The sequence below is a fragment of the Medicago truncatula genome, chromosome 5 (assembly GCF_003473485.1).
Source record: "Medicago truncatula cultivar Jemalong A17 chromosome 5, MtrunA17r5.0-ANR, whole genome shotgun sequence".
Classification (NCBI taxonomy): Eukaryota; Viridiplantae; Streptophyta; class Magnoliopsida; order Fabales; family Fabaceae; genus Medicago; species Medicago truncatula.
Genome location: NC_053046.1, coordinates 36213218 through 36231352, shown reverse-complemented (window position 1 = coordinate 36231352; position 18135 = coordinate 36213218). Strand labels below are relative to the sequence as shown.

At 32.5% G+C, this 18135-nt stretch overlaps 4 protein-coding genes across 5 annotated transcripts; 2 read left to right on the top strand and 2 right to left on the bottom strand.

The window, feature by feature from the left end:
• Positions 1-3098: 3098 nt before the first annotated feature.
• LOC11409680 (uncharacterized protein At2g39920) lies at positions 3099-6135 on the top strand. 2 transcript variants are annotated; one of them, XM_013598790.3, is made up of 5 exons: positions 3099-3290; positions 3449-3588; positions 3936-4383; positions 5054-5239; positions 5614-5755. In XM_013598790.3, the coding sequence occupies exons 2-5, from the start codon at positions 3531-3533 to the stop codon at positions 5615-5617; spliced, it is 696 nt and encodes a 231-aa protein (XP_013454244.1). In that variant the 5' UTR covers positions 3099-3290; positions 3449-3530; the 3' UTR covers positions 5618-5755. The 2 variants fall into 2 exon arrangements, with proteins under 2 accessions (XP_013454244.1, XP_003616557.1); XM_003616509.4 differs by having other exon boundaries at positions 3102-3290; positions 5609-6135.
• Positions 6136-6278: 143 nt separating this feature from the next.
• LOC11413739 (tricyclene synthase TPS4, chloroplastic-like) lies at positions 6279-9676 on the top strand. Its single transcript, XM_024783892.2, has 2 exons — positions 6279-6904; positions 9404-9676. The coding sequence occupies exons 1-2, from the start codon at positions 6678-6680 to the stop codon at positions 9621-9623; spliced, it is 447 nt and encodes a 148-aa protein (XP_024639660.1). The 5' UTR covers positions 6279-6677; the 3' UTR covers positions 9624-9676.
• A 448-nt stretch (positions 9677-10124) lies between these two features.
• On the bottom strand, positions 10125-11605 carry LOC11426544 (glucan endo-1,3-beta-glucosidase 12). Its single transcript, XM_003616507.4, has one exon. The coding sequence runs from the start codon at positions 11459-11461 to the stop codon at positions 10331-10333; it is 1131 nt and encodes a 376-aa protein (XP_003616555.2). The 5' UTR covers positions 11462-11605; the 3' UTR covers positions 10125-10330.
• A 1533-nt stretch (positions 11606-13138) lies between these two features.
• Positions 13139-17080, bottom strand: LOC11426543 (probable sugar phosphate/phosphate translocator At3g11320). Its single transcript, XM_003616505.4, has 4 exons — positions 16555-17080; positions 14853-14956; positions 14528-14756; positions 13139-13754 (listed from the first exon to the last, which is right to left on the bottom strand). The coding sequence occupies exons 1-4, from the start codon at positions 16993-16995 to the stop codon at positions 13608-13610; spliced, it is 921 nt and encodes a 306-aa protein (XP_003616553.2). The 5' UTR covers positions 16996-17080; the 3' UTR covers positions 13139-13607.
• Between the last annotated feature and the right edge of the window lie 1055 nt (positions 17081-18135).

Genomic DNA, 18135 nt, shown 5'->3' with positions numbered 1-18135 from the left:
CTTAAAGAATATTATGATATCAAGATATGAATGAACCTTTTTATTGTTATTCTCTGGTTGTAACTGCAGCACTGGGAATCTTGGTGGTTCATATTTTGAAACACCATAGTTGTCCTCCAAGCATTTTTTGTGACAGCAATTTCTGTAGTACAAGAATCATTATCAATTTGTTTAGATTCATTTATGTTGTTCTGACACTTTGTGAGAATGTTTAATGCAGACCAGTGAACTCTATTTATAATTAATAATTATTGAGTTTTTTCTTTGGGTGAAAGGGATTTGAATGTTTTATTTTTTCTCTTGTAGTATGTAGAACAAATTTAAAAATTTATTTGAAAATATGCGCATCTTGTAAATATCTCTCTTTTTTTTAGAGAAATATATCTCATAAGCACCATTTTTATTATTTTATTTATTTTAGGTAACTTGCACAGTTATATTTCAATTTTTCTAGGTTGTAATTTTTCCCAGCAATACAAAATATGTACCCAACATTTCACATGGATTAGAATGAAACCATTAGTTTGTTTTTGTGACCAAATTTCAGTTTTCACTTAACTAATGAAATCTATTTGACAAGGTCTCTTAAATTTATAAGCAAAAATTTACATTTTAGATTCATTCAATTAATTATGTATATGATTTTTGTTATAGACTACATACATCATTTAATGAATGAATCTAAAATATTGATTTACAAATCTTAAATTAATAGTCGAGATCAATTAATACATGTAACTACATGTTATTTTGACCGCATGAATTAAGATCTTTACGATGGTGCTCATAGAACATATGAGAACTATTCAGATCCCTACAATGGTAGCTTGAAGAGCACATAATTTAAATCTTCAACAAACTTGAACAATCTATATTTCTTATTTTAATAAATCAAATCCAAAAAAAAAAAAAAAACAAAGATAATTGGTGAATGCAAGAAATTCACAAAAATGTCCAAGTGAAAATGTGGATTTGGCAAACATCCTAATCAGAATTTTTGCAGCTGTTCTGTCCTTATTAACTGATTTCTGATGATGGTGATTGCATTTGGCCTGATTGCACCAAGTGGATTGTGGATTGTGGAGTATGGACTATTCTTAATATAACTCTTTCTTTTCTTTTTTAAGGAAAATTACATAGTACTCTTGGAATCTAGAATCTAGACACTACTTCCTTTACCCACCATTGGAGCCTTGCCAAGTGGCTCTAAAGTGTAATAATAATTTCAATGTTCAACGCAAGCTTGTGGGAGCTACCTATCTAAGAGTGACATCGTGTCATATACAGTTTTAATTTTATTCTTATCTACTTCATATTAATTAATTTCATTTCCGGACAATGATTAGCATTTTTTAAAAAGATAAAAGTTTTTAAAATATTTAGCAGAAGAAAATGGTGAAATGTAGTCAAATAATTTTATATTTTATAGACGAAATAACAAAGAACATCTGAAACTCACACATAAGTATAATATTTTAGATTTGAATCTGATTGTATGTTTTCGGTCTACAAATCTGTGTTGTCGATTGAACTAGATTTTACATACAAATACACTTAAATGATGTAACAAAGTAGAAGATTGTTGGAGGTCGGCAAGGTGAGACAAATACACAGTTTTTTTTTAAATAAATGAGACAAGTACATGTATTAGTATAGTTACCAAAACTAAGCATGTGATGTGATGGTATTACGAAGGTAGCCAAATCCACATTTTTACATTCATAAAGAAAAATCCAAATAAAAATGTAGATTTGGCAAACATCCTGATCATCAGAATTTATTCCATTGTGCAATTGTTCCGTCTTGGTTAACTGATGAATGAATAAATGAATGATGTTGATTGCATTTGGAAGGGAACTCCTCTGATTACACCATGTGCCATGTGGATTATTTGTGCATTATTTATAAATTATTGTTATAAATTATAATTACTCTAGAACACCTACACTTCTGATAAAAATTTAGTGTCCAATACATATCAATATCTGACAACAACACATGTAATTTTGTTTAGGGTTAATAGATCTTTACCTCTCTATAATATATGTCATTTCTAGTTTTCCTCCTGTAAAATTTTTATTTTGATTCAATCTCCTGTAAAATATTTTTGTTTTTAAATAGGTCAAACAAAAACCAATTTTATTTTATTTTTCAAAAAAAATTCATTTTTGTTTGGCCTATCAGGAGGGTAAATCAAAAAAATTAAAATAAAACTTTTACCGGGAGGAAAATCAGAAATGACCTATATTACATAAATGTAAAGACCTATTAACCCTTTTGTTTAATTAATTCACTTTGTCAATTTTTAACCAATATTTACGTGTTCGTATCAATGTCGTGTCTGATGTTCGTTTTAATGTTTTATTATATAGATAAATTACACAGGACTCTTGGAATCTTGAATCTAGTCACTACTGCTTGCTTTACCCCACCATTGGATCCTTGCCAAGTGGCTTTAGGTGTAATTATATTTCTTGTGGGAGCTACAATCTAGAATCTAGACAGTGACTAATATTGTTTTTATTTCTTATCTATTTCAGATTAATCATTTCCAGATAATGATTGGCATTTTTAAATATAAAGTTAATAATTACTATATCGTCACAAAAGAAATTAATACTCACTATAATCTTAGAGGAAGAGAATAGTAAAATTTTGTTTAGAGAAATTCAATCGAAGTGGAAAAGTTTTGGAGTTTTGACAATTGAGGCAAAGACATAATACAGACCATAGATTTATGTCACACAATTTTTAATCTCAATGGATCGAAAATAAACGGTTAAGATCGTTTTATATTGACTTTGTTATTGTGTAATCCGAACTACCCTATTTCAGATTAATTGTCGATATCAAAATATCCGCATAACTGTGTGTTTTTTTCATTATAAGATTAAAAAAAGATTGTTTAAAAAAAAGATTCCAAATAAGATGAGAAATGGTTATAGAATTTAGATGATTTTAGAATTTAATTACGGTGGTATAGATAAGATAGCCAATTATTTTTGCTATGTATGCTAGAATTAAATATGTCACTAACCAATCATGGAAAGGCACGTTAAATTCAAAGGCTTAGCTGTACATTATACTATTTGGACCATAATCTTTCATCCATAATTCACTTTGTCTATATCATCATCATATTCATATAATAATAATGTCTGTCATAGGTTCTTTTCTTTCCCTACCTTCCCAAATCACCGGCTTAACTGCACACATGTTCACAACATGGCTGTTTTGATCATGTTGTGTTAGAATCTTATTGGTGTAATATAACAAACAACATTATTTGGGTCAGTGTCCACTCTTTTTCTTCCACCTTAATTTGTTTAGAGCTATTAATGTTGTTTGCAACTGTGCCTGGTGATTGTGATGTGAAGCCATGTGTTTAGGACTAGAAGCTTTTATGAGTTTTGTTATGAACAATGACCAAGTTTCTCTAAAATTTCAGGACACACTTTGGATTTCTTGAAGCAAGTTTTTGGTGTTATTTGAATTGGATCTTAAAGATAGATTAATCTTGGAGTGTTATTATGTCTGCATATGGCCATGAGCATATGTATTCTACAAGGAGTCTCTCAGCTGGTTCTGGTATGATCAACAATTATTATCACCTATATGGTAGAATCTGCTCATTAACGATTCATCGTTTTAGTCCTTGAAATTGTAGGGGACGAGGAATTCCATCGTCTAAATCAATGAAATTGAAAATTCTTGATTGTATTAGTTATTTTGGATCAGAAAAAAGACTAGTGTGATCGAGAATTTTCATATTCAAAAGTCATTTTGGAGACCTGCCCTATTGTTTTAAGGAATAAATTAATGATGCACTCGTTCTTAATCACACTATTCGAGCAAACAGATATTATATTCAACTAATTGTTATTAAAGTCTAATTTTGATTAGTATTCTTGGTCCTGTTTTTTTCTTGTTCACAGAGATGGGGAGTAGTTTTGTGCTAGAATCAGGTTTCTACATCACATCATTTTCTGCAACAATCTTCATTGCTGGATTTGCCGCTCTTGGACTTTTATTAGTCACTCTGCTAGTTTCAATGGCAATGATGCTACAATCATGTCAAAATAGCAATGGTGGAATTATTGAGCTTAGGAATATAAATAATGACTATAGTTATTGCAAAATTCATTCTCTGCATGCTAAGCTCAATAATTTGGAAGAACATAATGTTCCTAACATTTGTAAGGACCTGGCTTTACAATATATCAAAGGTGGTCAATATGCAAGAGACTTGGATTCAACCAAATCTGTGATTGAGGATTACTTCAATGGTGTTAAACCATCAGAAGATGGTTTTGATGTTGTGTTGATAGACATAGATAGCCTTTTTCAATGGAATCCTCCTCATTCTTCCAATTTGTTACTAAGGTAATTTTATAATTTAAGATTTGGATTTTATTTCTATTAGTTGAATTTTTGGAATTTGGATTTCATTTAGTCGGAAAACTTAAAGTCGAGACGGCTCATGATGTATAGTTTTGAATTTGTGTTTGATATTTATTTTCCATACTCAAAATTTAGCCGTTCGATTTGTTGACTGTGTAGATTCTTGACTGCGAATAATTCGGATCCCGGTTTTGCAATATTAGTAAAGAGAATTCTACTTTCTTGTGTTCTTTATGATAATACATTTCACTACTTTGAAGATGTAATTTCATATAGAAAAATTTGAAGACTTGTAATCTGAATCTTCATGAACTTTGTTTATTGTATTAGAAGATCCTCTATCCATTATGTACCATGATTCTAGATAATGTTAAATACACATAAATGCTAAGATCTAGGACAGCTGGAATGTCTGTGTCTTAATAATATTATTGTACATTAATCATGCTATAACAGCTCAAATTATTCATGATTAATGTACATTAATTTATAAGGTTATAGCATAAATACTAATATTGTTCATGCTATAACAGCTCAAATGTAATTATTGTACATTTTTTATGTAGCTAATCCAAATTGATGCTAATCTGCATATTTTGTTAGCAGTAACTTGACAAAGTTTTCTGTTGGTGTTGGATTTTCATTGAAACAGCATTAGCAATTGTATCATCGACGCAAAGTATTTAAAGCGAGTGCTTATGTTAAGAATATACAAGAACCTTCAAGCTAGTGGTTGGTCTATAATTTTGTTATCAAGAGAGTCAGGAACACACCAAAATGTCACCATCAATCATCTTGTTGATGCTGGATTTAGAGGCTGGTCTTCATTGATGATGAGGTATTATTTTCCACCCATATATCCTAGATAATGGTTGAAGAAAAACCACCAATATTGTTTTGTATATTTGTAAGACACTAAGGAATTACTATGCATTTAATTATTTTTATTTAAAATAATATTTGATTACAAAGTACGTGTTTGGATTGACGGTGTCATTGTAAAAATCACATTGAACCACTGATTTTGATAAAAGCTACACTTCAGAGCTTCAACAAAATTACGGTACCACCTTGATTTTGACAAACTCATTGTTCATCCACAAAGTATATGTGACATGTTTCCTAGTATATTGCTACACTTTGTACCAAACATACACAAATTATGTGAGAACCACATTTTAAGCACCAATATGTTCTGATTTTGCAGAGCAGATGATGAAGATTCTACCAAAGAAAATGAATATTTTTCTAGACAAAGGAATGTGATACAGACAAAAGGCTTCAGGATCAAAAGTATCATAAGCAGTCATGTTGATATTTTGACTGTTACAGATGCAGATACAGGAATGCGAAAGTTTTTGCTACCAGACCCTATATGTGACATGTTTGAGCCTCAAAGGAGTGCATAGGTGCTGGATATTAGTTTTACCCTATAGAGTTTTTGATTCGATAAATATTTTTTTGTATATTAAAAAAGAGGTGTGTTTGCGTATGTTTGGGTGAGCGTTTGGCCACCACCAAGGGACAGTGACGTACCTTTTCACGGTGATTTTCTAAGCTACAAAGTGTAGCTTCCACGTCAATGAGGTGTTCTGCCGCAGTTCTAAGGGTTTTGGACGCGGAACCAAACACATACTTTGTTAATTTGATTTCAAATTATCTCAATTTTGTAAAATAATTTTTAGCTAAAAGTGTACTTCAAATAATGTAATTAATATTTGCAATTTTTCCTAATGTTTGTATATAAACTTAAATGGTTGCAAACTTTCAATTTGCATATGTGGAGATTGAAATGGATTGTGTGCAAGTAATCAAAAGTTTGAAATCCAAGAACACATGCATCTAATATTGTACCATTACCTAAACACATGGATTGTCTGGAAGTAATTTTTTTTTTTTTGGTAAAAAAAAAACATTACCTAAATATTGTACCATTGTAGTATATGATAAACAAGTGCATCTAATATGAACCACGAAAAAAGATTTTAAAGGTAGACCCTTACAATTTTATTAGGACCCAATTTTGAAGATTAGAACAGAATTTCCAATTTCAGTTTGAGAAAGGTATGTTAAAAAAATTATAAACTATTGAATTCTATATGATTAGGACCACAATTAGCTAGCCTTGACAATGATAGGTCACTATCAGAAGTAAATTTGATATTTAAATTTCATTTTTCGTACATACAGATATTTTTGAGAAGGAGAACAAATTAGCAACGTTTCTATCTTATGAAGGAGAACAAATTTTGGATGAAGCCAATGCTTTCACTAGCATGCACCTCAAAGACCTTAGTGAAGGTAGAAGCAGTATTCTCATTGATCAAGTGAATCATTCATTGGAGCTGCCATTACATCGTAGAGTCCGAAGTCTTGAAGTTCGATGGTATATTGATTCATATGAAAATAGGAAGGACGCAAATAAGGTCTTGCTTGAAGCAGCCAAATTGAATTTCAATATTGTGCAATCAACTCTACAACAGGATCTTAAAGAAATGTCAAGGTAAGTTTCTCAAAATGAATGTACCTATTATTAGTATATATTAGCATGACAAAATATGGAAAATTAGTGAGAAGTGTAGAGAAGTACTAAATATGAATCACAATTGCGGGGTCAATTTCGTTAGGAGACAAGTTAATCGAGTGGTCCATGAGTTAGCTTGGGCATCAAGCTTTTTTGCTAATCGCCAAATTTTTTATTTTTGTCCACATTGTATTGAGACAATTATTTTTAATGAAATGCAGTAAGTTTTAGTCATTTAGAGAAGGTTGCAACTTACAACAAAATAAGAAACACTTGGTTACCTTCTTACATGGTGGTTTTACTCTTAACTCTGATGGGTTGACTTTCTTGTCACTCTTGACACACTGGACCTTTGTACCTCCTCTCATCAATATTTCCTTAAGCTCTCTCTTCCTTTTGGACAGTGACCTTAGTTTATTGTTACTTATAGAGTAGTGTGATTTGATCTGTGAGTACAAGGATTTCTGCAGGTACCTATATTGACCCCAACGTGTTAGGAAAAACCAGTTGAAAGGTTTGGTAAGTATTGGACCAGTGATAGAGGGAAGGAAGATCAAACTAGGCCAAGCATAGGTTATTTTCAGAACAACTAGATTCGCTACGCTGGCAAATTTTTAAGACCGAATCTTACCATTTCCCATTAGTTTAATTACAAGTCCATCACAATATTGCATCTTATCACTCATTAGCTTAAACAAGTTCTTATTATAAAAGCCAATAACATCTTTAATGGTCGGCCTCCTTCGTTGATCCTTCTCCTGCTGTCATAGCAGTTTCTGTTTTCTGTTTTCTGTTTTTTGACTGTTTAGGGATCTGTTTTGGGCTTGTTTTCCGGTATGTCGGAGACATTTGTATTTGTTATGCTCTCGAGTTTGTTGTGCGCCTTGTACACTCTCGATTTCAATAAATTTTGCTGATTTCAAAAAAAAAAAAAATTTGCCAACTAATCTAACCTATAGTGCCGATACGTCAGTTTTAGGTTCAAAAAATCTCTTTCTATACCCATGCACGCATCTTCCTCCAAGAATCACCTTTGTTTCATATAGGTCAAACTTGACATGCGGCATTTCTGGAGATTTGCTTTCAAGCTTTTGATCCATATACACAATTTTGGCACATGTGAGTGATTTTTAGTCATTTTGTACTTCCATTATGAACTTGACTCTGGCATGTGATAATGTTTTATTGAAACAGATGGGATATTGCTAATGTTTCCATAATTTGATAAGTTGCTCATGTCATTCAGTTTTGATTGTTTCATGTACTACAACCACGAGGTGCATCTTTGAGTAAATATACGTAATGGAAAAAAATGTGTGTAGATATAATATGATTTAATGTTTCCCTATAACATATATATGCTATCTTATTAAGTTTATGATACTTAAAAATCATACACCTATGAAAGAATTTATGTCTACAATAAAATATATGACTAGACATGTTACTTTTTGCATTGTAGAATCCGGGGTTGGATTTCTATATGTGCCTAAGCACTATCTTTTGAGTTTTTTTTTTTTTTTTTTTTTTTTTTTTTGAGTGAGATTCAAACTCATTTAACAATATTTATAGAGCAAAAAAAAATTATAACATGATTAACACTTCAAATCATGTAAAAACACACTATTAATTTAAATTTCAAATCCATACAGAAACACGCCTTTTGAAGGCATAGATAAAATAAAACAATTGGTTAGGATTTTCACCCATTTACTACATTTGACAAGGTTTTTTGTGTTGGATTTTCATTATAACAACATTAGCAAATGTATCATAGAGGCAAAGAATTTAAAGCGCATGCTTATATTAAGATTATACAAGAACCTTCAAGCTAGTGGTTTGGTCTATAATTTTTTTTATCGAGAGTCAGGAACACACCAAAATGTCACCATCAATCAACTTGTTGATGCTGGATTTAGAGGCTGGTCTTCATTGATATGAGGTATTAAGTTCCACATATATTCTAGATAATGATTGAAGAGAAATCACAAATGTTGTTTTTAAGATATCTAAATTCTAAAGTTTCTTTGTTTTCTTCTGTTTTTAATGATTTTTGCAGAAAACTGTTCTTAAACTACCTTTCAATCATCTTATGCAAAATTGTTATAAAAAAAGTTAAATGAAGATAATTTTTTTTTTTTTTAAGAAATTAAATTAGCCCATCTAAATTGGCACGAGGAGAATCAACATGAGATACTAAAACCACTAATTAATGTGCATTTAATTATTTCTATTTATTATTATATTCGATTATAAAGTGCATGTTTGGATTGACGCCGAGATTGTGAGACTCGCATTGAACCATGGTGACTTTGACAAAAGCTATACTTTAAAGCTTCAATAAAATTATCCACAAGTATATTTCACATGTTTATATTGGGTATAACCTGTTTATATTGCTACACTTTGGACCAAACATACACAAAGTATGTGAATGAGAGCCACATTTTAAGCCACCAATATGTTCTGTTTTTGCAGAGCAGAAGGTGAAGATTCTACCAAAGAGAATGAATATTTTACCAGGCAAAGGAATGTAATACAGACAAAGAGATTCAGAATAAAAAGTATCATAAGCAGTCATGTTCTCATGTGGATCCTATATGTGACATGTTTGAGCCTCAAAGGAGAGCATAGATGCTGGATACTAGTTTCATCCTATAGAGTTTTTGGTTCAACTATAAATTTTGCTGTATATTAACAAAGAATTTGTATCTATATTTGGGTGAGTGTTTGCTCACCATTACGGCACAATGGCACGCGATTTCCTCAAGCCACAAAGTCTAGCTTCCACACCGACGTGGTTTTCTGCCTTAGTTCCAAGGGTTTTGAACGCGGAACCAAACACATACTTGTAAATTTGATTTTAAACGATCTCAATTTTGTGAAATAATTTAAGAAAAAAGTTCATGATTTATCACTTAACCTAAAATTAAAATAGAAGTTCATAATTATAGTACATTATTAGAGTAAATATTAGCCCTGTGAAATTTTATATTGCCTCTAATAACATATCAGGCCTTGTTATCACTAATTCACTACACTACATGCTATAAAAAAAATCTATATTATGCACATTGGACCGCAGAATTTATTTAAAACCACACATCTAATTTACACAAATTTAGCAGTTTCCAAAGAAATCATTTTCATCAAATAATTCATTACACAAAAAATCAAAACTTCTGCAAAAGAGATCCAATTACACAAAACAAAAGAATCTGAATTCAAGCTTCATTGAGTCATTAACTCAAACACAATTCACAATAGTTCTCTACAGAAGAATACAAACTTTCTGTTTCTGTTGGTTTCATAAACCAATCTAATTACAAATCTTAAAACCCAATTAACTAATCATTATCACTAAACATCAAAACTTAAACAACATTAACACTAAAACAGAGCTAATCAACAACAAACCTGAAGAACAATCAGCAACAAAATGAAACCCACATTCACCAATCTTTTCCATCCAGAAGAGAAATCAATCTTATCATACTTTGTCGAACCATTCGGATACAAAATCCCCCAATTCCTTCCATTTCCAGCACCTTCCTTATCAAACAATTCATACAGATAAACCCCTTTCACTCCATCTTTCAACAATGGCGTTCCGGCACCGGACTTCAAATGCTTCACCAATCCCTTCAGATAAATCTCTGCATAAGCCGAATTCGCATCAAGCTCACTTCCAGAGCTAGGCCAACCGGTTTCTGTAACAATCACCGGAATCGTTTCGTAACCTTCCAGCGCCATTGCTGAAACCACAGCATCAACCATAATATCAAAGAGGTTTTTATAACGAACTCCGGTAGTGAAATCGTCACGGAAGTTAAACGGATGTTCTTGAAAAAGCGCGATTCCGAGAGGAATCTCAGGACGTAAACGGTAGAGATTGTAGGGATAAAGATTGATCAAGAAAGATGAATTAGTATCGGAGAGGAATTGGAGAAGTGGACCGATCAGGTTAACGCCGGGAATTTCTTGAAACGCGGCGGAGGAAGGTGGAAAAGGGGAAGTTACGGCGGTGACGAAGGAGAAGGAAGTTGAAACGGAGATTTTACGAATACCGAGGTCGCGAAGGGAGATGTGAACGTTGGAGATGGCGGGAAGGAGGTTGTTGATGGATTCAGGGTAAACGTCGGTGAAGGCGTTACCGACGGAGATGGTGGTGATTTTGGCGCGTGGGTAGAAGGGAAGCACGTGAGTGTAGATCCATGCACGTGCGATGGAGCGGTTAGTGGCGATGGGAGTGACGAGGTAGTTGGGGATTGTGAGGAAGAGGGAGATGTTGGTGTAGAGAAGAGAACGGATTATGGATGGGTCGGGTTCTTCGAGACGGAGGTGAGTGAGTTTGAGATTTTGCATGGCGGTGGTGATGCGGTCAGGTGAGGGTGGTGGTGGTGAGTCTTGGCGGGTGGTGGAGGAGTATGTGACGCCGATTGTGGGGAGGGAGGTGGTGGTTGTTGGGAGGAGAGAGAGAAGAAGGTAGAGAGAGAAAGTTGTTAGAGAAATCATGAAGGTACTGTGATGAAACATGATGGTGGTGATTCTTGGAAGGTGATGAGAGAGAGAAAGGTTTTTGAAGGGTTTATGAAATGAATGATGAATTGGTTAGTTAGTTTAGTTTAGTTACAGAGTTTTTACAATTTGGCGGGAACGTGATTCTTGTTTCTTTTTTGCTTTTCATATTAACTATAACTATATATGAATGTGTATATCTATATATATATCTACTATATCTAATGAATCATATATTATATAGTGCTACTTGATTGACTGATATCACTCAGGTTCAACTCTCTAGTTCTGTTGCTACTATTGTCTGCACTCAGTCACTAATTTTTTTACTCTCTCTTTCACCCCTCTACCCTTCTTCTTTCACCAACTAACTAACTAACCAATAACCACAGCATTGAACCCGACTTTAATTGTCAAAAAAACTAAGTGTGTGTTTGGTATTACGGCAGTGATCCAGTGTGATTTTGCAGAAGCTACAAAATATATCTTTTGAAAAATTACGGTGGATCACCGTGATTCTAGCTTACACATTATGATACCAAACATAGGCTAAATATTTTTTAGTTTCAGCTTCTTTAATGTGAATGTGTTACCAATAACTAATTGAAAAGGTACATGAAAATAATTAAGTTTGTTAAAATAATTTTATTTTGATATATTGTTTGTGCAAAAAGAATTTACGCTATAAACAAATCACATCTGATTATGTTTGTGACTTTAGATATGGTTATGAATAAAGTGAAATAGTTATCGTGATCGGACGGTTTATAATATATTAACGGTCTAAAAAATATTTAGAGTAATAAAGTATATGAAATTAAATTCTTCTTGAAATAACAACTATTGATATTCTTGTTTTAAGGTATGTTAACTTTAGAAGAGTTAGATTGTTTTTATTGAGTGGATGTGAGGAAAAAATATAGCTTCTATAAGGTGACATCATGTAAGCAAACTAAAAGAACTAAGAGATTCACAGTTGAAAAATATAAATGTATTCCATTTGAACAACATCTCTTCACCAATGCCATTTTCATTAGATTTAATTTGTCTTAACTCTCTGAATATATGAATGGAAATCGAATTTGATGTGCAAAATTTTGACGCATTCACGCAGTCAACATACATGAGACCATTGAATCAAGATCAGACAATTCATATTTCAATGCAACTTTCAATTTCTTTTAAAAATAAAAATACCAAACTTAAAATTTAGATCATCCGATCTTGTTCCAAGGACCACAAATATACTCTTTGCATGAATGCATAAAAAAAATTGATGGCATATGCATGTAATAATGGTCCTCGCCATGGTTACAAAAGGAGTAGTAAAATGCAAATGAATGGAGCTTCCACTTCTTTATGTCAAGACAGGTCGAGTTGTGATCAAAGCCTTAAGAGTTAAGAATGTCTTAAATTGTCTGTAATAGCTAGAGTATATTCAGTTAAAGATGAGTGTTGACTTAGATTATTAACTTGGGGATGGACCATATTTTCTCTAGCGAAAATCAATAGGGTAAACCCATGAATGATGCTCTTGAACTTTCTTTTTCAACAATTTATCAACCCAACTTTGCCCAAAATAGAAACATAGAGATACTTAATATGTTTAAATTAGTGAGTTTGATAGATTATTTTCTTCAAAAGCTTTTGCTAAAAAATTGAACACAATTATTTTGAGCATAAACAGAGCATTCAAAAGATAAAAACATGTCACCAAATAATTACTATTGTAATTTCTAGTTTTGAATAGACAATGTCTCACCAAACCATAAAACTACACTGCCTAATCGGGTACTAAATACTACAATTAAAAAATACGAATTTTCTCGTCAATAAACAAATTTAAGTATTGTAAATAACAAATGAGTAGAGATCCAATTATACAACTCTTTCTTCAAGAATAAATGACTACAAGACATTCCTCAGTATGCCAACATGGGTATAGTACAGAGATCATTCACTTACTGGAACTTGGTACCATGAGCTATTTCTGGACAGTTGCTAATATAATGGGAAACCCCTTCAATAAGGCTTTCTATGTGGGGCCAAAAGAATTCTTATATAGAGTCTGTAACATCCTGATTCTGAACAATTTTGTCTCATAGAATCTTGAAGTTGTCAGCACAAAGTATAGAGAACTCACTGATGAATTCTTATATCAGAATCACTTGCTTCTCTTTTTGGCTTCACTGTAAAGTACAACTCCAAGGACTGTGAGTGAATAACCCATCATTCCAGTGACTGAAACTGGGTTTCTAAATATTAGAATTGAAACTACAACTGCTACAGCCCCTTTAGCATTCCCAAGTACCTATATGAACAAACTCTTGGATTAGTAGTTAAACATCATTTTAAGCAAATATATCAAATACTAGACTACATGATAATTGCACATCTTGAATCCAATATATCTACTCATTCATCCTTATTTGAATCATTACTCATTGAACTTTTCCTGATCTAGAATAGGTGTAGGAAAATAAAACTTTAAAAGAGAAAAAAATCCTAAAAAAAAATATTTACATTTTTATTTGTTACTATAACCTCAAACCCTACAAATTTTACAACAATTGTATATCTACTAAGCAATTTAGCAAAAAAAAATTGCAGCAGCCGGCTTTTGGCCAAAGAAATCTAATGATCTGAATCAGTAAAACCTGAAATGTCATGGAACAAAGAATACTGATAGCAACTCTACGTCCGATAATTGCAATTACAGACAAAATTTTAGTAAAAACAAATGACATCCTTAGCTTTAGGTTCTTGTGATGTCTAGCAATACAAGTATTTGAATATACTGCCCTACTACTACTGGCTTTAGGGGAAATATAAGCAGCATTCCCTTAACCTCTTTAGTCTTTTCCAAGAGGCTTGAATTAATTATGAAATAGAAACTGAAAATCAATTCAGTCATGAATTTTAAGAAACTTGTTTATAACTAGTCATGAATTTTAAGAAACTTGTTTATAACAATGGAAAAAAAAGTTAGGTTCCAACTAAAAAGACAGCAGGCAGGCATGTTTGTTTGAGTAAATATATAAATTTAGCAAAAAGTTGCACGACTGTATGAAAAGGGAGGCATACCTGAAGGGTGAGAGCGCTGGTATGTTTTGTGACCAAAAAATTGGTCAGATTGACAAAATATGCAAGTGCGGAATTGAACAGCAGGTACCAAATGATCTTCATATCATCTCTGGCAAGAGCCAACGTGATGCCTACCACATTTTCTTCCATATAGAGTGTAGCAGGAAGAAGGAAAACAACAGCCATTGGAGCCATGTAAAGTAGAAGGTTCATAGAATTCAGCTTCTCCCTAAGACACAACAAGGATGTCAATACCCATTTATTATATAACTTGACAACAGAAGAAAACAAATTAATGAGGTAATATCATGTTACTCATACATACCCTTCAGATGAAAGCAAAATTCCTTGTAACACTGTTTTTAGGGCTCGTGCCGCTGTAGCTGCAACACATATTATGAACCCAAACAAATGGAAACTTGGTTCACCCTGTAAGCAATGAAAGAAAAGAATAGCAAATGCATCAGAAGCCATAAAGATTCTTATTTTCCTAGTTTGGTTTAAAAAAATCCATAATCAAAACACGAAATAATTCCACCAAAAACAGAGAACACCACACAATATGAACATATGAAGTTCCTATTGATAAAGATTTGGTCATTTCTTACACCTATTAGTAACTGCAAAGTGAATAGTGTTTCATTTCATATGGCATCAGACATCATATAAATCAAGGTTAGCTCAGATCCTAAGACAAACTTAAATCAGATATTTCACCGATTATAAAAGTAGACATTCTTATGTACACAATGGAAGTAATAGATCAATCTTTCACATGCCACTCCATTGCTCATAAAAATAATTGAACTAGATCTGTATGGTTGCTAAATTACCAATAGTTAGAATTGGCACAAGCAATAAAAATTTCAAGATAGTAATGACTTATGATAAGTGGCAAGGACCATAATTTTCTTTAATTTGATTCAAATGTTTCCCTTTTAACTGGAGTCTAGCTCCCAGCTTTAAAAACAAACTCCAAGATCGCGATTTGGGCACAATATGAGGTTTTTATACCTCTGCAACTAAGGTTAAGGACAGATATGCAGCAAGCACTGCGGTTCTCCGCACTTTGAAGGATCACAGCACAACCGCGACTTCTATTTAAAACCTTGATCTAGCTTCTGACTACCAAAATCCCAAAAACATAAATAACATGGTCAACCTCAAGTGGTTAATGAGCACTCAAATCGATCAAGAGCACCCCAAGTTCAGTTTCATACCGGAATAGTCATTGACCAGAATTCTTTAATTGAGAAATGGTTTTTTTCTTTACACAAAATCCACCCCGTATACATGTAGACTATGAAGCACGGACACTCCTCGGATTAGGCGTGTCCCGATGTTGGACACGTGCCCAATACTGACACGACACTATCCCATATAATTACACTAAATTATGTGATTTTCTCAAATTATTAGTGGTTTCGGCGTGTCGGTGTTCATATCGTGTATGGTGTCCGTGTCTATATCCGTGCTAGACTATTTCCGACTTTTATGTTATTTTTCTCTCACCTCAGATCCGAGGTCCGCTCTCATTTGTAAATTACACAATTGTTTCTGAATTACAAGGGCCCTCTACGGATTAAGACAAAAATATATATATATATATATATAGTACTCCATTTCATTTGTTGTGATTAATGCACTAACAGAATCATTCCAAAACTGTTCTAGAATATACTCTCTACCGTCTTAAATACAAGTAGAAGTCAAAACAAATTCAACTCAAATTTGGAATAAATACCTTTTGATTTTTACTTACATTTTTTTTTAAAAGGATTTTTGCTTACTTGATAACTTTGATACTATAAATTTGATTTTCATAAGCAAGGGGACTTACCAAACAATAAAAAACTACAAAAGCTAATCCAAAAACATTTCCCATACCCCAAAATGCAATTTATAAAGTTTCACCACCGACAATATGTGATCACCGACACATTTCAATCAAACACGAAACCAAAGTGATTATTATGTATGTATGTGCATAAAAGTTTTACACATGCAGTTAAAAGATAGAGATTTACCCCACTAGCAATGATAACACCAGTAACAACAGGAACAAGAGCAAGATAAGTAAGCCAAGCCTCTCTTTTGAGCGTCATAGCATAAGCAAAAACCGCAGTAAAAAACGGCGTAGTAGCACCGATAGCTTGATTAAACGACACAGGAAGATACCGTAACGAAACATTACCAAAAACGACGGAAACACAGAAAATAAAACTCAAAGTAGCGATCTTAAAGAATTGAAGACGAGAACGCATGAATTGCATTGGAACCATTTTGAACCACGCGATTGCAACGTAGCTGAATAAGGAACATGCTGTCATGTGACACATGGTGAGGAAAATTGGGTATTTGAAACCGTAGTTTGAGAGAAGGTATTTGTTTAGGAGTAGAACTCCTATGTTGGATGAGTACCATGCTGAGATTAATGTTATTGTGAAGGTTTTGCTTGATTCTTTCATGGTTTTGGGAATTATTGGGTTTTGTTCATGGATGGATCTGTGAAGAGGAATTGGTTTGTTAGAATAGAAGGAAGGAATTAAGGGAGAAGAAAGTGTGTTTTAAAAGCGTATAAAAGACAAAATCGGTGTAATTAGTATTGTATTGTATGAGTGAAGGAAAGGTAAACGGGAACGCGTATACAAACGGGGACTTCGACTTAGTTGAGATCCATTTCCTTGCACTTTCTTTTATTTTCTTACTCGTTTTAATTTTAAGTGTTTTTATTTGAGATGTCAAATATAAAATGTTGAAGGTGTCACCAAAGGGAAGATACACGGAATCAAAAAACAACAAATACGCATATATTAGGTGGGAAAAAATATAAAAGATTCAACTGTAGTATACGTATTTTGTCAACAAAAAAACCATGAATTAAGTTTAGCTATATCGAGTTTTTTTCTTTTGAGAAGGCTAGACTGAGTCAAAAGTATGATTTATTAACAAATATATAAAATTTTAAATGCATAATACATAGAAGAAATTATAAGATATATTCAAAATAATAAGAAATTTTAATGATATAGGAAAGATGAATATCTTGAATCTTGCTGGAAAAAGACTAGATTAAAACAACTTTTAAATAGCAAAGGAAAAAAATATGAACAGAAAATAATACAATTTAGGAAGATGAATTTATAATGAAATCGCAAGCAGTGAATTGTTCATAATGACCCAAAATGTGCAAACAAAATTTAGAATATGAGTCAAATTTTTTAAGTAAAATTGCAATGAAAAATCCTAATTTTGGTGAAAATTTTAAAGTAACATATATTTTTGAACAGATGTAATATTTAATGTAAAATATACATGTTTCAATATATGCAAATTCACGCATCATAGAAAAATCTGTTTTAAGTTTTTGTCAAATAATATAGTGGTTAGAGCTTTTAATTGTGAAGAAATTGAGTATCGGGGTTCGAACCCCAACCCCTGCATATAAAATGTAATATCATTAGAAACTGAGCTAAGCTGATTGGATTGCGAATAAAAAGTTATAATTTGAAGTGTGAGGATGAGATGAGTGAGAAAAAAAAAAATACGAATGGAATTCCAAATTAGAAATTTGGTAAGCAAACAAAGAAGGGAATCCCATTTGGCGC